We start from the raw sequence: 22,350 nt of genomic DNA, 5'->3' as shown, positions 1-22,350 counted from the left end.
CACTCAGAGTTGCAGTTGCAGTCGAGAGACTGGTTCCTGCATTGATGTGCGAGCGACTACAGAGCAGTACGGATCTTCTTCCTGCTTCTTCTCCAGGCGTTTCTTTCTGGGCTGGTCCCTCTCCCAGGCTAGATGTGATGTGTGCTGCTCAGTATTTCCAAATGGTGATTCATCCACTGAGAGGCTGTGAGGGAGCTGGAGCTAGATCTGCTGCAGGAGGAGGAGGCTTTGGATTTTTCTTGAGATACTGCAGCGGCTCTCCTCCATACTACTTCAAAGAGCTCTCTTACTCTCTGTCTCTGTCTCTGTCTCTGTCTCTGTCTCTGTCTCTGTCTCTGTCTCTGTCTCTGTCTCTGTCTCTGTCTCTGTCTCTCTCTCTCTCTCTCTCTCTCTCTCTCTCTCTCTCTCTCTCTCTCTCTCTCTCTCTCTCTCTCTCTCTCTCTCTCTCTCTCTCTCTCTCTCTCTCTCTCTCTCTCTCTCTCTCTCTCTCTCTCTCTCTCTCTCTCTCTCTCTCTCTCTCTCTCTCTCTCTCTCTCTCTCCCTCTCTTTCAGGTGTTTTGTGTTTTGTACACTGGTCAACCTTTGGAAATGTTCTACTACTGGATTTTAAGTGTGGATGTAGTGTACAGCTGGTGTGTGTGTGTGTGTGTGTGTGTGTGTGTGTGTGTGTGTGTGTTGTCTAGGACACCAAGATAGCATCTTACAGCTGGTGTGTGTGTGTGTGTGTGTGTGTGTGTGTGTGTTGTCTAGGACACCAATATAGCATATTACAGCTGGTGTGTGTGTGTGTTGTCTAGGACACCAAGATAGCATCTTACAGCTGGTGTGTGTGTGTGTGTTGTCTAGGACACCAAGATAGCATTTTACAGCTGGTGTGTGTGTGTGTTGTCTAGGACACCAAGATAGCATCTTACAGCTGGTGTGTGTGTGTGTGTGTGTGTGTGTGTGTGTGTGTGTGTGTGTGTGTGTGTGTGTGTGTGTGTGTGTGTGTGTGTGTGTTGTCTAGGACACCAAGATAGTGTCTTACAGCTGGTGTGTGTGTGTGTGTTGTCCAGGACACCAAGATAGCGTCTCTGGAGCGTAACATCAGGGACCTGGAGGATGAGATCCAGATACTGAAGGCTAACGGCTTGCTGAACACCGAGGACAGAGAGGAGGAGATCAAACAGATGGAGGTCTACAAGAACCACTCCAAGTTTATGAAGACCAAGGTACACACAAATATACAGGAAAAAACACCACATGCACTTACTGTAGTTCTGTATGATGTGCCAAACACAATCACTCACAATCTCGATTTTGCTGTGCAGGTTCAAAGTGAACAGAACAGAACAGAGCTGACTGTCTGGCTGACAGTAAATAAGCTAGCTTTAGTATTAAATGAACTGATTTCATCAGGGGAGTGCTTCGCTGGCAGCTATCTGACTGGGAGATGCTTACTTGTTGATTTGTTACTGACTGTACACTTAGCAGAGGAAGACAATAAAGAACACATTTACATCATTTAGCAGACGCTCTTATCCAGAGCGACTTACAACACCATTCCTATGTTATTAAATTCTCTATTTTATGATCACCTCCGAAGCCTTGTCAATATGTTTGTATCCATCTAGCATGACCGATAGTAGAGCATTACCGTTGGAACCCACTGTAACAAACTCTGGTTACGTTTAATTTCCTCATCAACGCTTATCTTATCACATCTTATCCAGTTGGTCCAGCTTTGATTTGCTCAGTCATATTAAACAGTCTGTCATCAGCTGTCTCACAGTCAGGTTAAGTTCCCAGCCTCCCTCTAAGCCTTCCTGTCTGTATGTCTGCCTCCATGCCACCTTGTCTGTCTGTCCGTCTGTCCGTCCCCTCCAGTCCGTCCGCCAGCCCGCCTATCTGTCTGTCCCCCGTCCGTCCCTCCATCCGCCAGCCTGCTTGTCTGTCTGTCTGTCTTTCGAGCCCTCTATCTGTCTGTCTGTGGCGTCTGACCATGTCAAGGGGCATGTCGTCCCCAGGGTGGTGGCTAGCCTCTAGCCTATCTGTAGAATTGTGTCTGTGTGACACATCCAACTCCACGCACATTACCCATGTGAGGGCTGAAACCAGCAGGGGGTTTGTTGTTGTATTTTAGACCATTATTCATCAATCATAGATAGGGCTGATGTATAATACATGAATAATGCAGGGAGTCAGTCCAAAATGCATCTTTAATGAGAGGAGAGCCTCGCTGGAATGAACACAGTGGATAAACTGTCCCTCTGTTTGAGTGAGAGGATGTTCTGTCCAATGTCCACTGCACAAAACACACCGAGTACAGTCATACTCAGACACCTAATAGACACGCACGCACACACACACACACACACACACACACACACACACACACACACATTTACACACACACCCTGCCATAATCATACTAGTTAGCTGGCAACTTCATGCAAGAGCTAGTTGTGATACTCCCTGTTCTGTGTGTGTCTCCCCTCCACAGATCGACCAGCTGAAGCAGGAGCTGTCTAAGAAAGAGTCAGAGCTGCTGGCCCTGCAGACCAAACTGGAGACCCTGAACAACCAGAACTCAGACTGCAAACAGCATATAGAGGTTCTCAAAGAGTCTCTCACTGCCAAGGAGCAGCGCGCTGCCATCCTGCAGACAGAGGTAGCTACACCGCACACAAACATGCATGCCTGCACATATGCACACACATGAACACACATATGCAGACAAGCACACACGCACACATGCATACACACACACACGCACGCACGCCTACATACACCCTTGGATGATGAAAAAATATATACATTTAAATTATCTTGTTGGGTTCATTAATAAAATGTTTTTTCCCCTGCATGTATTTTGGTCCTTGTCCTGTTTTGGTCCACATCTAAGGGCACATTATATCACCCTCTCCTTGTCCTCTGCATCACACACCCCTCTTGCCCTCTACCCTTTAGTGGGGCATGAACATTGTATTGTAAATGCCAAGTATTTCAGTGAGGACGCCTTCTTCAATTCGACAATGATAATAATAATACCTTTGAACTTTGAACTTTGCCTCATGGTTTAGGCCGGGCTTACTGTGAAAGCACTTTGTGACAACTTTACTTAAACCCTTTTGCTCTTTGGGGAGCATTCACAAACTTCCTCCAGTGGGCTGGGTGTTGGGGTGGTTTTCACTTTGTGACCACTGCTAATGTAAAAAGGGCTTTATGAAATCCATTTGATTGAATTTGACCTCTGAACTGTGACATTGTACCTTTGACCTGTGACCTCTCCCCTCCCAGGTGGATGCCTTGCGCCTGCGTTTGGAGGAGAAGGAGTCCTTCCTGAACAAGAAGAGCAAGCAGCTGCAGGACCTGACGGAGGAGAAGGGTACGCTGGCCGGAGAGATCCGAGACATGAAGGACATGCTGGAGGTCAAGGAGAGGAAGATCAACGTCCTGCAGAAGAAGGTTAGGGGCAGGGGGCAGCGGTCAAGGGTCAGGGTTAAGGATCAGGGATTGGTTTAGGTAGACTGGGATTGTTCACTAGCTTGTTTAAATGGACTAAAACAGTGACCAACATAGTTTTCTCCAACCATTGCTTACAGTACTGTAAGTGAGGCAGCCTAGCTCTGCTGTTCAACGCCAAAAGCTTTTAGGCATAACATGTTTTTCAGTAGGCCTCAGCGACTCGCCTAAGAGAAAATCTGAGGGAAACATTTGATACATTTGACTGAGACATAGGTTTACAAGAACGCTCTCCCCAGGAATGAGAAAACATCTTGAGAATTGTTACATAGAACCTAGGTGAGAGCTTGCTGTGTATCCCTACAGGTTGTTTGGATGTTTGGTTGGATCCCTGTCTCCCTGAGACCTGAGCTGTGTCCCCTATTGGCCCTCGTCGAAAGAAGTGCACTAAATAGGGAATATGGTGCTGTCATGACGTGACTTTCATTAATGTGATGACTGTTATTTATCGAATCAACTAACTATGTTTAATTGTTACTTTATTAAATTAGTCATGTAACAATTAACTCATTAGGAATTTGGGGCACCACGGAAGAAGTTACCATCTCCCGAATTAAACTCTTAGAAGATATATAGTTAACAGATAACAGTCACTTATCAATCATTACCTCATATCAGTCTCATTCTCAACGTCGCATACTGCTTGATATCTGCAAGAACCCTAACCTTACTTATGAATCAGCAATACACAAATTGGCTTAATCATTTATTTACTAGCTAACTAAATAATAACACAGAATACATACACACACACACGGTATAGGTTATTGATTAAAAACGTAATACAATGGAAACAGGTGCCTAGTGGACTAGCAACAGCATGACTTCTTGGTTATGAAAAGGGAGGGGTCAGAAAGAGAGAGGGAGAGGGAGAGAGAGAGACAAAGAGAGATTCAAACTTATCGCTGAATAATTTGGAAACTACGCTCACAGAAATCAGAATACTTAGCACCCTAACCACTGCCCATTCGAATAAGAAATGCAATGTATACATTTACGTGTAGATGTCTTTGTTCGTCGACTATCTCTGTTGGACTCGATCGATCCTTCGTTGGCTTTAGTGTCCTGTTCAGTGTAAGGCTCGTCCACCAGAGGTCACAATGTCCTTCTTCTTTGTAGAGCTTCTCTGGTAGCGAAGTGTTTGTTAGAACAAATACTTCAGATGCACCAATGGTTGTCTGAGATGGGATTCTACTTTCTTCCCACCTCGTGTCTTTAGTCAAATTTCTAGACTACTTTACATGTAAAGCTGCAGACTGGTAATGCTAAGTTCTAGTGTGTTTATCTTCTCCTTCACCTCGTGTAGAGGTTGAGAGTTTCAGAGTTTCACACCATTTTACACGCCAGTAGCAACCCGGCAATGTTCTGGTCTGAGAGTTTCAACCATTTGTAACGTTTAGCTCACACCTCACGTCTGCTGGTCTTTCTGGTCTAACCATTTTAAGCCGTGTAGCCACAGCTCCATGCTTCCTGGTCTGAGTGAATTTTGTTACCAAGGTAAAAAGGGGGCGTTCCATCACACCGACACAATGTCTGTGCTCCCTTGGGGCGTGGTTACTGACTGGGCAAAAGTTTATATGAAAAACAATTATCTCATTAGAAGACTAAAATCACATTCCTATCTTCACCAAAATACTCTCATACCTAATCATATATTTTATACAACATTTAGATATAAACTTGACAAATTGAATGTGTACACTTTCCGAGTTACAGTTATTTCATTATACCATCCTTAATGACATCACAAAATAATAAACAATATGACATGACCATTCTTAACATTCGGATGATAGAAATAAATGTTCCAATGTTCACTTTTTTAGGGGAAATGGTTTTGGCGGCAAACTGTCTCTCTAGACAAAGGCATTATTTTCTCAATACTAGTGAGCCAGGGAGAGAGTTATCTCCTGCTTAAATTTACAACCCATTGTTGAGGTGTCAAGACCGGCACAGACCCCCCTTCCCCCTCTTCTGTGTAGAGAGCGGGTCTGGCTATCTTCAAACATTTGCCTAGCTGATGGGTCCTTTGATCCACTGTCAGGGAGAGTCATGACTGTGCCATTTGGGACACATCCCTGGGCTGGTTGGTCTCTGAGGATACAAATCGATGGTTGTAGCTCTGTCTATCAAGTGTCTCTGTGCTGCTCTCAGGGTAAAAGTGTGTCCACACACACACAGACAAGAAGGAAACGAGGGAGATTCTGCCACACTGCCTCTAGTGTGTTCTATAAATATACACTGAGGGTTATTCTCTCACTCTGACATGCTCTCTTTCTCCCTCTCTCTTTCTTTCTTTCTTTCTTTCTTTCTTTCTTTCTTTCTTTCTTTCTTTCTTTCTTTCTTTCTTTCTTTCTTTCTTTCTTTCTTTCTTTCTTTCTTTCTTTCTTTCTTTCTTTCTTTCTTTCTTTCTTTCTCTCTCTCTCTTTTCGCTATATACAGTGGGGTAAAAAAGTATTTAGTCAGCCACCAATTGTGCAAGTTCTCCCACTTAAAAAGATGAGAGAGGCCTGTAATTTTCATCATAGGTACACGTCAACTATGACATACAAATTGAGAAAGAAAAATCCAGAAAATCACATTATAGGATTTTTAATGAATTTATTTGCAAATTATGGTGGAAAATAAGTATTTGGTCACCTACAAACAAGCAAGATTTCTGGCTCTCACAGACCTGTAACTTCTTCTTTAAGAGGCTCCTCTGTCCTCCACCTGTTACCTGTATTAATGGCACCTGTTTGAACTTGTTATCAGTATAAAAGACACCTGTCCACAACCTCAAACAGTCACACTCCAAACTCCACTATGGCCAAGACCAAAGAGCTGTCAGAGGGACACCAGAAACAAAATTGTAGACCTGCACCAGGCTGGGAAGACTGAATCTGCAATAGGTAAGCAGCTTGGTTTGAAGAAATCAACTGTGGAAGCAATTATTAGGAAATGGAAGACATACAAGACCACTGATAATCTCCCTCGATCTGGGGCTCCACGCAAGATCTCACCCGTGGGGTCAAAATGATCACAAGAACGGTGAGCAAAAATCCCAGAACCACACGGGGGGACCTAGTGAATGACCTGCAGAGAGCTGGGACCAAAGTAACAAAGCCTACCATCAGTAACACACTACGCCACTCAGAGACTCAAATCCTGCAGTGCCAGACATGTCCCCCTGATTAAGCCAGTACATGTCCAGGCCCGTCCTGAAGTTTGCTAGAGTGCATTTGGATGATCCAGAAGAGGCTTGGGAGAATGTCATATGGTCAGATGAAACCAAAATATAACTTTTTGGTAAAAACTCAACTCGTCGTGTTTGGAGGACAAAGAATGCTGAGTTGCATCCAAAGAACACCATACCTACTGTGAAGCATGGGGGTGGAAACATCATGCTTTTGGGGCTGTTTTTTCTGCAAAGGGACCAGGACGACTGATCCATGTAAAGGAAAGAATGAATGGGGCCATGTATCGTGAGATTTTGAGTGAAAACCCTCCTTCCATCAGCAAGGGCATTGAAGATGAAACGTGGCTGGGTCTTTCAGCATGACAATGATCCCAAACACACCGCCCGGGCAACGAAGCGAGTGGCTTCGTAAGAAGCATTTCAAGGTCCTGGAGTGGCCTAGCCAGTCTCCAGATCTCAACCCCATTGAAAATCTTTGGAGGGAGATGAAAGTCTGTGTTGCCCAGCGACAGCCCCAAAACATCACTGCTCTAGAGGAGATCTGCATGGAGGAATGGGCCAAAATACCAGCAACAGTGTGTGAAAACCTTGTGAAGACTTACAGAAAACGTTTGACCTGTGTCATTGCCAACAAAGGGAATATAACAAAGTATTCAGAAACTTTTGTTATTGACCAAATACTTATTTTCCACCATAATTTGCAAATAAATTCATTAAAAATCCTACAATGTGATTTTCTGGATTTCTTTTTCTCATTTTGTCTGTCATAGTTGACATGTACCTATGATGAAAATTACAGGCCTCTCTTATCTTTTAAGTGGGAGAACTTGCACAATTGGTAGCTGACTAAATACTTTTTTTCCCCACTGTATTTCTCTCTGTCTCTTCTTCTGCAGTGGCTATACTCTCAGTGCAATGTGTCTGGTTTCTTTCTCAGATATCCTATTTCTCTTTCTTTCTCTCTCTGGCTAGACTATCTTGTTTTATTTCTTACTATCTTAGAAAGACATCTCTGTGAAAACGGAGACTCATATATAGCCATTTACATCCAAACTCTCTCTCTCTCTCTCTCTCTCTCTCTCCCCTCTAACAATTTAAACAATTTAAGGGCTTTATTGGCATGGGAAACGTGTGTTAACATTGCCAAAGCAAGTGAAGTAGATAGTAAACAAAAGTGAAATAAACAATAAATATTAACAGTAAACATTACACTCAGAAGTTTCAAAAGAATAAAGACATTTCAAATGTCATATTATGTATATATACAGTGTTGTAACAATGTGCAAATAGTTAAAGTACAAATGGGAAAATAAATAAACATAAATATGGGTTGTATTTACAATGGTGTTTGTTCTTCACTGGTTGCCCTTTTCTTGTGGCAACAGGTCACAAATCTTGCAGCTGTGATGGCACACTGTGGTTTTTCACCCAGTAGATAAGGGAGTTTATCAAAATTGGGTTTGTTTCGAATTCTTTGTGGATCGCTGTAATCTGAGGGAAATATGTGTCTCTAATATGGTCATACATTTGGCAGGAGGTTAGGAAGTGCAGCTCAGTTTCCACCTCATTTTGTGGGCAGTGTGCACATAGCCTGTCTTCTCTTGAGAGCCAGGTCTGCCTACGGCGGCCTTTCTCAATAGCAAGGCTATGCTCACTGAGTCTGTACATAGTCAAAGCTTTCCTTAAGTTTGGGTCAGTCACAGTGGTCAAGTATTCTGCCACTGTGTACTCTCTGTTTAGGGGCCAAATAGCATTCTAGTTTGCTCTGTTTTTTTGTTTGTTCTTTCCAATGTGTCAAGTAATTCTCTTTTTGTTTTCTCATGATTTGGTTGGGTCTAGTTGTGTTGTTGTTGTTGTTGTCCTGGGGCTGTGTGGGGTCTGTTTGTGTTTGTGAACAGAGCCCCAGGACAAGCTTACTTAGGGGACTCTTCTCCAAGTTCATCTCTCTGTAGGTGATGGCTTTGTTATGGAAGGTTTGGGAATCGCTTCCTTTTAAGTGGTTATAGAATTTAACGGCTCTTTTCTGGATTTTGATAATTAGCGGGTATTGGCCTAATTCTGCTCTGCATGCATTATTTGGTGTTTTACGTTGTACACGGAGGATGTTTTTGCAGAATTCTGCATGCAGAGTCTCAATTTGGTGTTTGTCCCATTTTGTGAATTCTTGGTTGGTGAGCGGACCCCCAGACCTCAGAACCATAAAGGGCAATGGGTTCTATAACTGATTCAAGTATTTTTAGCCAGATCCTAATTGGTATGTCAAATTTTATGTTCCTTTTGATGGCATAGAAGGCCCTTCTTGCCTTGTCTCTCAGATCGTTCACAGCTTTGTGGAAGTTACCTGTGGCGCTGATGTTTAGGCCGAGGTATGTATAGTTTTTTGTGTGCTCTAGGGCAACGGTGTCTAGATGGAATTTGTATTTGTGGTCCTGGCAACTGGACCTTTTTTGGAACACCATTATTTTTGTCTTACTGAGATTTACTGTCAGGGCCCAGGTCTGACAGAATCTGTGCAGAAGATCTAGGTGCTGCTGTAGGCCCTCCTTGGTTGGTGACAGAAGCACCAGATCGTCAGCAAACAGAAGACATTTGACTTCAGATTCTAGTAGGGTGAGGCCGGGTGCTGCAGACTGTTCTAGTGCCCTCGCCAATTCGTTGATATATATGTTGAAGAGGGTGGGGCTTAAACTGCATCCCTGTCTCACCCCACGGCCCTGTGGAAAGAAATGTGTGTGTTTTTTTGCCAATTTTAACCGCACACTTGTTGTTTGTGTACATGGATTTTATAATGTCGTATGTTTTTCCCCCAACCCCACTTTCCATCAATTTGTATAGCAGACCCTCATGCCAAATTGAGTCAAAAGCTTTTTGAAATCAACAAAGCATGAGAAGACTTTGCCTTTGTTTTGGTTTGTTTGTTTGTCAATTAGGGTGTGCAGGGTGAATACGTGGTCTGTCGTACGGTAATTTGGTAAAAAGCCAATTTGACATTTGCTCAGTACATTGTTTTCACTGAGGAAATGAACTAGTCTGCTGTTAATGATAATGCAGAGGATTTTCCCAAGGTTGCTGTTGACGATATCCCACGGTAGTTATTGGGGTCAAATTTGTCTCCACTTTTGTGGATTGGGGTGATCAGTCCTTGGTTCCAGATGTTGGGGAAGATGCCAGAGCTAAGGATGATGTTAAAGAGTTTAAGTATAGCTAATTGAAATTTGTGGTCTGTATATTTTATCATTTCATTGAGGATACCATCAGCACCACAGGACTTTTTGGGTTGGAGGGTTTGTATTTTATCCTGTAGTTCATTCAATGTAATTGGAGAATCCAGTGGGTTCTGGTAGTCTTTAATAGTTGATTCTAAGATTTGCATTTGATCATGTATATTTTTTTGCTGTTTGTTCTCTGTTATAGGGCCAAAAAGATTGGAGAAGTGGTTTACCCATACATCTCCGTTTTGGATAGATAGCTCTTCGTGTTGTTGTTTGTTTAGTGTTTTCCAATTTTCCCAGAAGTGGTTAGAGTCTATGGATTCTTCAATTACATTGAGCTGATTTCTGACATGCTGTTCCTTCTTTTTCCGTAGTGTATTTCTGTATTGTTTTAGTGATTCACCATAGTGAAGGCGTAGGCTCAGGTTTTCTGGGTCTCTATGTTTTTGGTTGGATAGGTTTCTCAATTTCTTTCTTAGGTTTTTGCATTCTTCATCAAACCATTTATCACTGTTATTACTTTTCTTTGGTTTTCTGTTAGAGATTTTTAGATTTGATAGGGAAGCTGAGAGGTCAAATATACTGTTTAGGTTTTCTACTGCCAAGTTTACACCTTCACTATTACAGTGGAACGTTTTGTCCAGGAAGTTGTCTAGAATGGATTGAATTTGTTGTTTCCTAATTGTTTTTTGGTAGGTTTCAACACTACTTTCCTTCCATCTATAGCATTTCTTAATATTATTCAGTTCTTTTGGCTTTGATGCCTCATGATTGAGTATTGCTCTGTTCAAGTAGACTGTGATTTTGCTGTGGTCTGATAGGGGTGTCAGTGGGCTGACTGTGAACGCTCTGAGAGACTCTGGGTTGAGGTCAGTGATAAAGTAGTCTACAGTACTACTGCCAAGAGATGAGCTATAGGTGTACCTACCATAGGAGTCCCCTCGAAGCCTACCATTGACTATGTACATACCCAGTGTGCGACAGAGCTGCAGGAGTCGTGACCCATTTTGTTGGTTATGTTGTCGTAGTTGTGCCTAGGGGGCATATGGGGGAGGGAATGCTGTCACCTCCAGGTAGGTGTTTGTCCCCCTGTGTGCTGAGGGTGTCAGGTTCTTGTCCAGTTCTGGCATTTAGGTCGCTACAGACTAGTACATGTCCCTGGGTCTGGAAATTATTGATTTCCCCCTCCAGGATGGAGAAACTGTCTTCATTAAAGTATGGGGATTCTAGTGGGGGATATAGGTAGCACACAGGAGGACATTTTTCTCAGTTGAGATAATTTCCTTTTGAATTTCTAACCAAATGTAAAATGTTCCTGTTTTGATTAATTTAATAGAGTGAGTTAGGTCTGCTCTATACCAAATTAGCATACCCCCTGAGTCCCTTCCTGTTTCACACCTGGTAGTTTGGTGGATGGGACTACCAGCTCTCTGTAACCTAGAGGGCAACCAGTGGGTCCGTCTCCTCTGTGCCATGTTTCTTGTAGGATGACAATGTCTGTATTTCCGATTTCTTTGGTGAAGTCCAGATTCCTGCTCTTTAGGCCAAAGGCAGATGACCTCAGGCCTTGGATATTCCAGGATGAAATAGTGAAGGCTTTGTGTTCCATAAAGTGTCTAATGTTGTTGGTTGTGTGGTTTGGCCTCAGGCCAGTAATTGTGAGCAGAGCCTGCTGAGCATCTGGTACATGCCATTGGCTTGGGCTAGTGTAAGAGTGGGTGTTGGGCCTGTTTGCCTGCTCACGGCCTGGGCGTATGTGTGACTTTCATGTTGAGGCCCTCTTTGTGGGAGTGGGGGGCTTGGGGTGGGTAGGAGGGGCATAGGTCTGATCTGAGGGGGCCTAAATGGGGTGTGGGCATGGTTGACTTGGGGGGAGTTAATTGGTTGGGGTGGGGGGTGTAGATGTGGTTGATGGTGCTGTGGTCTGGATGTAGGTCCTCTCTGCGGGGGGTCCTCTATGTGTAGGTCCTGGGGGGGTCCCGCAGGTCTGGGCGGGGTGTCTGTTGATCTGTTGCTCCTGTGTGAGGTGTTGGGTCTGCGGTTGAGGGGCGATATCCTTTAGGGTCCGGGCGAAGGTGGGCACTGCTGCCTTGTATAGGTGGACCTGGTCAGAAAGGCTGTTCACGTCCAGGGTGGAGTGGTGGGCCAGGAAGACATTTGGTTTTGATGCACAGTCACGGGAAATACTTGCGTTTACCCGCTGTATGGTAGCAGGGTGGAAGTCTTTTCGTGGTAACAGGGTTGAGATAACCACTTGTGCGTTGGGGAAAGTAGAAGAAGCTTTTTCTATCACGCCCTTGAGTGATGTGGCCACCCTTTCCTGCTGTGTTCTCAGGTCATTTGTGCCTGTGTGTATTATTATGTGGCTGGGTGATCCTAGTCGGGTCCTCAGACAGAAGGTCTAGGCGCTGGGTGTTTGGACACCAGAGTTTAGACACTGTGTGTTTTGGAAAAAGTTTATTTTCTTGTATGTATTTCCCGTTTGAGTCCATAAGGAGTACAATCTGTGGCTTGTGTATGTCCTCAGTGGGTGTGGGGGGTCGTCATGAGGTCTATCAGGGTGTCTGACTGGGGGGGTTGCTCAGAGGGGTTGGGGTCCCCAGGGCTTGGGGTTCTTCATTTGTTTGTCTGGGTGTGATGTCGAGGCTATGGTCAGGGTCTAGGGTGTACTGTTCTGCTACGGTGTCGAGACTTTGGCCAGGATCTGAGGTGGGCTGTTCTCTAATGGGTTGTTCAATGTCACCCGTCATCGTTCTCACCTTCTCCTCCAGCACTCTGATCCTCTCCTCTAGTGCTCTGTTCTTCTCCTGCTCCTGCTCTTTCTCCTGTTGATGTTGTCTCACCACAGTCCAGAGTGCAGACATGTCTCTCTCCACCTGCAGCTCTCCAGGTCTAGTTAAGGGGGTGTTGTTGTGCTGGACTGTTGTCTGGGTCTGTGCTGACTGGAGTGTGTTCACCTGCTGTTCCAGCTCCACCTGCCTTACCTCCAGCTGGGTGAATTTATCCTTCATTTCAATGAGGGAGTAGTACTCTGTGCTGGGAAGTTGAGTTTCTGCTTGGGGTTGCTCTGTGGGGGTTATTTAATGAAGAGGTCTGGTCTGACCCGCTCGGGGTAGGGGTATCTTTCTCAAGGGACAGCTTCTCCTGCTGAGCTATTTCTTTGATTAGGTGAAAGTCCAGCTGGAACTGTTTGGTGTTGCCTTGAACCAAAACGGTTCCAGATTTATAAAGATTAATATTAGACGACTCAGAGTCCTCGTTGTCCAGTATCCTGAGTTTCCACCCGTCGCTAACACCCCCCCTCTTAACAGAGGGGTAGTGTGCTAGTATAGCACTGTGCCATGCCAGGGGATGGTCTGTGTGGAAGATAAGGTTGCTTATATTCCCATTTTTATACAAATCAGCAAAAAGTGTCTCGTGCTTCCCCAAAAGAAGTTTCAATTTGTACTCTTTTCGTGTCTTGTCGTTTTTTACATTCAGAGGGTACTGTATTTTAATGACCTCTGAACAGTGGGGGGTGCTTCTAAGGCCTCTTCTAAGGCCTCTAGTTGGGGTAGACTGTACGACTCTCCTGCCATTGTTGGGCTCAAGGGCTTTGACACCTCTCACTTCACACGTCAGTGCTAATTGAAATTGTATCTCTTTGTAGCAAGCTTAAGCTTGGTAGCCTTAGAATTCAGTCCTTATAATATAAAATATATCATTGTAATGAATTTTTCTTCTTGGTTTTTGGAAAGTGAAAAATAGCTTCATACTAAACATTACTCACTCAGTTCCAGGTTGGATGGTGTTTTCAGGTTTTCTGTTTGTTTTCCAGAGCATTTGCTGTATAGTTTGAGAATAGTAATCCTTGGTAGTAGAAAGCTTTCCAGGTAATTCCGTCCAAAATCAGGTTGTAGGTTTGGAGTTTTGGTTTGGAATGAAGGTTATGTTGTGGAGGGTAGCATCCTGTATATGTCCCTGCCAAAAAATCCTACTTTATCTAACTCTAAATCTATATTTTTTGTTAAAAATGCAGGAGCAATGTCTTTGAGCTCTCTCTCTCTCTCTCTCTCTCTCTCTCTCTCTCTCTCTCTCTCTTTCTTCTCCCTCAATTAGCAGCAAATCTAAAAGATGGCTAAAATAGTAAAAGCTTCCTCTCCCAGGCGTAAAAAGTCCAACACAGTCACAGTATGTCCCAAATGGCACCGTATTCCCTATATAGTGCACTACTTTTGACTTTGCACTATATAGGAAATACAGTGCCATTTGGAACACACACACAGTCACAGTCCCCTCTAGTCTTTGAGAGGGACTTCCCTGGAAGGAGAGGCAATTAGCCTGAAAACATCACTCACACTAACTCCTAACTCACACTCCTAACTTTTAATGCAGTTGATCAATTTACAGTTCTTTTGACCACATGCTAATTCCCTCTGGCTCTTTATACCTCATCCATCCTCCCTCCCTCTCTCTCTCTCTCTCTCTCAATTCAATTCAATTCAATTAACCTCTACGGGATTGGTGTCCCATATACGGGACGGTTGAGCTAACGTGTGCTAATGTGATTAGCATGACTGTTGTAAGTAACAGCAAACTTTCTAGGACATAGACATATGGGCAGAAAGCTTATATTATATGGGCAGAAAGCTTAAATTCTTGATAATCTAACTGCACTGTCCAATTTACAGTAGCTATTACAGTGAAAAAATACCATGCTATTGTTTGAGGAGAGTGCACAACAACAAAAATGTATCACGGCAACTGGTTTAATACATTCACCTCTGAAGGTAAATAACGTACTTACATTCAGTAATCTTGCTCTGATTTGTCATCCTAAGGGTCCCAGAGATAAAATGTAGCATAGTTTTGTTTGATAAAATCAATTTTTATATTCAAATGTAGGAATTGGTTCTACAGTTTGAACCCCTGCTGTCTCTGGCTCCACCCCCCACCCCGCCCGGCCATCTAGATGAGTGAAAGTTAGTGTATAAGCTAATGATCCATCATGTGTGACATTCCTGGGAGTGTGTGAACTTACATTTTGTATTACCATATCAATTTTGTATGTTCTCTATAGTTATGTACTTGAAAATGTAGCAATTTACCAATTAGGCACATTTGGGCAGACGTGATACAAAATAGTCCAGTATTGCAATGCTTCACTGGATCAATCTGAAACTTTAAATATGATTAAAAAAATTAATAATAATAACATCATGTTTTTTTGTTTGTATTATCTTTTACCAGCTCTAATGTGTTATATTCTCCTACATTAATTTCACATTTCCATAAACTTCAAAGTGTTTCCTTTTAAATGGTATCAAGAATATGCATATCATTGCTTCAGGTCCTGAGCTACAGGCAGTTAGATTTGGATATGTCATTTTAGGCGAACATTTGAAAAAAGGGTCCGATCCTTAAGAGGTTAAATTCTAAGGGCTTTATTGGAATGGGAAACATACACTACCGTTCAAAAGTTTGGGGTCACTTAGAAATGTCCTTGTTTTCGAAAGAAAAGCAATTTTTTTTTTACCATTAAAATAACATCAAATTGATCACCAATACAGTGTAGACATTGTTAATGTTGTAAATGGCTATTGTAGCTGGAAACGGCTGATATAGAATAAAATATCTACATAGGCGTACAGAGGCCCATTATCAGCAACCGTCAGTCCTGTGTTCCAATGGCACATTGGGGTTGCTAATCCAAGTTTATCATTTTAAAAGGCTAATTGATAATTAGAAAACCCTTTTGCAATTATGTTAGCACAGCTGAAAACTGTTGTGCTGATTAAATAAGCAATACAACTGGCCTTCTTGAGACTATCTGGAGCATCAGCAATTGTGGGTTTGACTACAGGCTCAAAATGTCCAGAAACAAAGAAGTTTCTTCTGAAACTCGTCAGTCTATTCTTGTTCTGAGAAATTAAGGCTATTCTATGCGAGAAATTGCCAAGAAACTGAAGATCTCGTACAACGCTGTGTACTACTCCCTTCACAGAACAGCGCAAACTGGCTCTAACCAGAATAGAATAGGCTTTTTCTTTGCAACTCTGCCTAGAAGGTCAGCATCCCGGAGTCGCCTCTTCACTGTTGACGTTGAGACTGGTGTTCTGCGGGTACTATTTAATGAATCTGCCAGTTGAGGACCTGTGCGGCGTCTGTTTCTCAAAATAGACACTCTAATGTATTTGTCCTCTTGCTCAGTTGTGCAACGGGGCCTCCCACTCCTCTTTCTATTCTGGTTAGAGCCAGTTTGCGCTGTTCTGTGAAGGGAGTAGTACACAGTGTTGTACCAGATTTTCAGATTCTTGGCAATTTCTCGCATGGAATAGCCTTCATTTCTCAAAACAAGAATAGACTGACGAGTTTCAGAAGAAAGTTATTTGTTTCTGGCCATTTTGAGCCTGTAATCAAACCCACAATTGCTGATGCTCCAGATACTCAACTAGTCTCCAAGAAGGCCAGTTTTATTGCTCCTTTAATCAGCACAACAGTTTTCAGCTGTGCTAACATAATTGCAAAAGGGTTTTCTAATGATCAATTTGCCTTTTAAAATGATAAACTTGGATTAGCAAACACAACGTGCCATTGGAACACAGGATTGATGGTTGTTGATAATGGGCCTCTGTACGCCTATGTAGATATTCCATAAAAAATCTGCCGTTTCCAGATACAATAGCCATTTACAACATTAACAATGTCTACACTGTATTTCTGATCAATTTGATGTTATTTTAATGGACAAAAAAATTGCTTTTCTTTCGAAAACAAGGAAATGTCTAAGTGACCCAAAACTTTTGAACGGTAGTGTATGTTTATATTACCAAAGCAAGTGAAATAGATAATAAACAGAAGTGAAATAAACAATAAAAAATGAATGGTAAACATTACACTCACAAGTTTCAAAGGAATAGACACATTTCAAACGTCATATTATGTCTATGTACAGTGTTATAATGATGTGCAAATAGTTAAAGTACAAAAGGGAATTATAAATAAACATAAATATGGGTTGTATTTACAATGGTGTTCTCTCTCTCTCTCTCTCTCTCTCTCTCTCTCTCTCTCTCTCTCTCTCTCTCTCTCTCTTCTCTCCTCTCTCTCTCTCTCTCTCTCTCTCTCTCTCTCTCTCTCTTTCTCCCTCTCCCTCTCTCTTCTCTCTCCCTCTCCCTCTCCCTCTCCCTCTCCCTCTCCCTCTCTCTCTCTCTCTCTCTCTCTCTCTCTCTCTCTCTCTCTCTCTCTCTCTCTCTCTCTCTCTCTCTCTCTCTCTCTCTCTCTCTCTCCCTCTCTCTCTCTCTCTCTCTCTCTCTCTCTTTCTCCCTCTCCCTCTCCTTCTCTCTCTCTCTCTCCCTTCTCTCTCTCTCTCTCTCTCTCTCTCTCTCTCTCTCTCTCTCTCTCTCTCTCTCTCTCTCTCTCTCTCTCTCTCTCTCTCTCTCTCTCTCTCTCTCTCTCTCTTTCTCTCTCTCTCTCCCACCCCCAGATTGAGAATCTGCAGGAGCAGCTGTGTGATAAGGACAAGCAGCTGGGGAACCTGAAGGACAGGGTGAAGTCTCTACAGACTGACTCCAGTAACACTGACACTGCACTGGCCACCCTGGAGGAGGCGCTCTCTGAGAAGGTACAGAACATAGAGATATAGGGCCCAGAGTTTCATGGTAGGAGAACTTAGAACCACAAGTTCAGGTCACATGACCTGTATATGCATTACTGAGTTTAGATGGAAATGTGAGCAACACACAATTGATCAAGAACTTGCTTTCAGTGTTGTTTTGTGGCTCGACTTTCCTCTGAAGAGAGACTGTATGTTTTCAAAAGTAATAAGGATTATGATATAGATAGCTCTGTTGTGGTAGACATAATGTGTTGTAGTAGACATAATGTGTTGATGGTAGACATAATGTGTTGATGGTAGACATAATGTGTTGTAGTAGACATAATGTGTTGATGGTAGACATAATGTGTTGATGGTAGACATAATGTGTTGTAGTAGACATAATGTGTTGTAGTAGACATAATGTGTTGATGGTAGACATAATGTGTTGATGGTAGACATAATGTGTTGATGGTAGACATAATGTGTTGTAGTAGACATAATGTGTTGATGGTAGACATAATGTGTTGATGGTAGACATAATGTGTTGTAGTAGACATAATGTGTTGTAGTAGACATAATGTAGTTGATGGTAGAAATAATGTGTTGATGGTAGACATAATGTGTTGATGGTAGACATAATGTGTTGTAGTAGACATAATGTGTTGTAGTAGACATAATGTGTTGTAGTAGACATAATGTGTTGTAGTAGACATAATGTGTTGATGGTAGACATAATGTGTTGTAGTAGACATAATGTGTTGATGGTAGACATAATGTGTTGATGGTAGACATAATGTGTTGATGGTAGACATAATGTGTTGATGGTAGACATAATGTGTTGTGGTAGACATACTGTGTTGATGTTAGACATAATGTGTTGTAGTAGACATAATGTGTTGATGGTAGACATAATGTGTTGTGGTAGACATAATGTGTTGATGGTAGACATAATGTGTTGATGGTACACATAATGTGTTGATGGTAGACATAATGTGTTGTAGTAGACATAATGTGTTGATGGTAGACATAATGTGTTGATGGTAGACATAATGTGTTGTGGTAGACATAATGTGTTGATGGTAGACATAATGTGTTGATGGTAGACATAATGTGTTGATGTTAGACATAATGTGTTGTAGTAGATATAATGTGTTGATGGTAGACATAATGTGTTGTGGTAGACATAATGTGTTGATGGTAGACAGAATGTGTTGATAGTAAACATAATGTGTTGATGGTAGACATAATGTGTTGATGGTAGACATAATGTGTTGTAGTAGACATAATGTGTTGATGGTAGACATAATGTGTTGATGGTAGACATAATATGTTGTAGTAGACATAATGTGTTGTAGTAGACATAATGTGTTTATGGTAGACATAATGTGTTGTAGTAGACATAATGTGTTGATGGTAGACATAATGTGTTGATGGTAGACATCATGTGTTGTAGTAGACATAATGTGTTGATGGTAGACATAATATGTTGTAGTAGACATAATGTGTTGTAGTAGACATAATGTGTTTATGGTAGACATAATGTGTTGTAGTAGACATAATGTGTTGATGGTAGACATAATGTGTTGATGGTAGACATCATGTGTTGTAGTAGACATAATGTGTTGATGGTAGACATAATGTGTTATGGTAGACATAAGGTGTTGATGGTAGACATAATGTGTTGTGGTAGACATAATGTGTTGATGTTAGACATAATGTGTTTATGTACAGTACCAGTCAAAAGTTTGGACACACCTACTCATTAAAGGGTTTTTCTTTATATGTACTATTTTCTACATTGTAGAATAATAGTGAAGACATTCAATAACACATATGGAATAATGTAGTAACCAAAAAGTGTTAAAGAAATCAAAATATATTTAATATTTGAGATTCTTCAAATAGCCACCCTTTGCCTTGATGCCAGCTTTGCACCCTCTTGGCATTCTCTCAACCAGCTTCACCTGGAATGCTTTTCCAACAGTCTTGAAGGAGTTCCCACATATGCTGAGCACTTGTTGGCTGCTTTTCCTTCACTCTGCCGTCCGACTCATCCCAAACCATCTCAATTGGGTTGAGGTCAGGGATTGTGGAGGCTAGGTCATCTGATGGTACAGTGGCGAAAAAGTATTTAGTCAGCCACCAATTGTGCAAGTTCTCCCACTTAAAAAGATGAGAGAGGCCTGTAATTTTCATCATAGGTACACGTAAACTATGACAGACAAAATGAGATTGTTTTTCTCCAGAAAATCACATTGTAGGATTTTTAATGAATTTATTTGCAAATTATGGTGGAAAATAAGTATTTGGTCAATAACAAAGTTTCTCAATACTTTGTTATATACCCTTTGTTGGCAATGACACAGGTCAAATGTTTTCTGTATGTCTTCACAAGGTTTTCACACACTGTTGCTAGTATTTTGGCCCATTTCTCCATGCAGATCTCATCTAGAGCAGTGATGTTTTGGGGCTGTCGCTGGGCAACACGGACTTTCAACTCCCTCCAAAGATTTTCTATGGGGTTGAGATCTGGAGACTGGCTAGGCCACTCCAGGACCTTGAAATGCTTCTTACGAAGCCACTCCTTCGTTGCCCGGGCGGTGTGTTTGGGATCATTGTCATGCTGAAAGACCCAGCCACGTTTCATCTTCAATGCCCTTGCTGATGGAAGGAGGTTTTCACTCAAAATCTCACGATACATGGCCCCATTCATTCTTTCCTTTACACGGATCAGTCGTCCTGGTCCCTTTGCAGAAAAACAGCCCCAAAGCATGATGTTTCCACCCCCATGATTCACAGTAGGTATGGTGTTCTTTGGATGCAACTCAGCATTCTTTGTCCTCCAAACACGACGAGTTGAGTTCTTACCAAAAAGTTCTATTTTGGTTTCATCTGACCATATGACATTCTCTCAATCCTCTTCTGGATCATCCAAATGCACTCTAGCAAACTTCAGACGGGCCTGGACATGTACTGGCTTAAGCAGGGGTACACGTCTGGCACTGCAGGATTTGAGTCCCTGGCGGCGTAGTATGTTACTGATGGTAGGCTTTGTTACTTTGGTCCCAGCTCTCTGCAGGTCATTCACTAGGTCCCCCCGTGTGGTTCTGGGATTTTTGCTCACCGTTCCTGTGATCATTTTGACCCCACGGGGTGAGATCTTGCGTGGAGCCCCAGATCGAGGGAGATTATCAGTGGTCTTGTATGTCTTCCATTTCCTAATAATTGCTCCCACAGTTGATTTCTTCAAACCAAGCTGCTTACCTATTGCAGATTCAGTCTTCCCAGCCTGGTGCAGGTCTACAATTTTGTTTGTGGTGTCCTTTGACAGCTCTTTGGTCTTGGCCATAGTGGAGTTTGGAGTGTGACTGTTTGAGGTTGTGGACAGGTGTCTTTTATACTGATAACAAGTTCAAACAGGTGCCATTAATACAGGTAACGAGTGGAGGACAGAGGAGCCTCTTAAAGAAGAAGTTACAGGTCTGTGAGAGCCAGAAATCTTGCTTGTTTGTAGGTGACCAAATACTTATTTTCCACCATAATTTGCAAATAAATTCATTAAAAATCCTACGATGTGATTTTCGGGATATTTTTTTCTCAATTTGTCTGTCATAGTTGACGTGTACCTATGATGAAAATTACAGGCCTCTCTCATCTTTTTAAGTGGGAGAACTTGCACAATTGGTGGCTGACTAAATACTTTTTTTCCCCACTGTACATTTCTTGGTAAAATAGCCCTTACACAGCCTGGAGGTGTGTTGGGTCATTATCCTGCTGAAAAACAAATGATAGTCCCACTAAGCCCAAACCAGATGGGATGGCGTATCGCTGCAGAATGCTGTGGTAGCCATGCTGGTTAAGTGTGCCTTGAATTCCAAATAAATCACAGACAATGTCACCAGCAAAGCAACCCCACACCATAACACATCCACCTCCATGCTTTACGGTGTGAACTACACATGCGGAGATCATCCATTCACCCACACCGCATCTCACAAAGACACAGCGGTTGGAACCAAAAATCTCCAATTTGGACTCCAGACCAAAGGACACATTTTCACCTGTCTAATGTCCATTGCTCGTGTTTCTTGCCCCAAGCTGGTCTCTTCTTCTTATTGGTGTCCTTTAGTAGTGGTTTCTATGCAGCAAAATCGACCATGAAGGCCTGATTCACACAGTCCCCTCTGAACAGTTGATGTTGAGATGTGTCTGTTACTTGAACTCTGTGAAGCATTTATTTGGGCTGTAATTTCTGAGGCTGGTAACTAATGAACTTATTCTCTGCAGCAGAGGTAACTCTGGTCTTCCATTCCTGTGGCGGTCCTCATGAGAGCCAGTTTCATCATAGTGCTTGATGGTTTTTGCGACTGCAAGTTCTTGAAATGTTCCGTATTGACTGACCTTCATGTCTTAAAGTAATGATGGCCTGTCGTTTCTCTTTGCTTATTTGAGCTGTCCTTGCCATAATATGGACATGGTCTTTTACTAAAAAGGGCTATCTTCTGTATACCCCCCCTACCTTGTCACAACACAACTGATTGGCTCAAACGCATTAAGAAGGAAAGAAATTCCACAAATTAACTTTTAAGAAGGCACATCTGTTAATTGAAATGCATTCCAGGTGACTACCTCATGAAGCTGGTTGAGAGAATGCCAAGAGTGTGCAAAGTGTCATCAAGGCAAAGGGTGGCTATTTGAAGAATCTCAAATATAAAATATATTTTGATGTGTTTAACACTTTTGGTTACTACATGATTCCATATGTGTTATTTCATAGTTTTGATGTATTCACTATTATTCTACAATGTAGAAAAAATTGGAATAATTAAGAAAAACCCTTGAATGAGTAGGTGTTCTAAAACGTTTGACTGTTGGTG

At 42.3% G+C, this 22,350-nt stretch overlaps 1 protein-coding gene across 1 annotated transcript in view; it reads left to right on the top strand.

Annotated features, from left to right (window-relative positions):
• The window catches only part of LOC123489202 (ERC protein 2-like), a gene marked incomplete at its 5' end in the record, with an annotated part of 35,416 nt that extends 17,898 nt beyond the window's left edge, over positions 1-17,518 (top strand). The window contains 4 exons of the mRNA XM_045219889.1: positions 1,056-1,211; positions 2,483-2,650; positions 3,280-3,447; positions 17,360-17,518. Coding sequence (XP_045075824.1) covers positions 1,056-1,211; positions 2,483-2,650; positions 3,280-3,447; positions 17,360-17,518 — 651 coding nt within the window. The remainder of the gene's footprint in view (positions 1-1,055; positions 1,212-2,482; positions 2,651-3,279; positions 3,448-17,359) is intronic.
• Between the last annotated feature and the right edge of the window lie 4,832 nt (positions 17,519-22,350).

The sequence above is a fragment of the Coregonus clupeaformis genome, unplaced genomic scaffold (assembly GCF_020615455.1).
Source record: "Coregonus clupeaformis isolate EN_2021a unplaced genomic scaffold, ASM2061545v1 scaf2864, whole genome shotgun sequence".
In the NCBI taxonomy this organism is placed as follows: Eukaryota; Metazoa; Chordata; class Actinopteri; order Salmoniformes; family Salmonidae; genus Coregonus; species Coregonus clupeaformis.
Note: the sequence above shows the minus strand (reverse complement) of the source record. Positions and strands in the feature narration are given on the sequence as shown.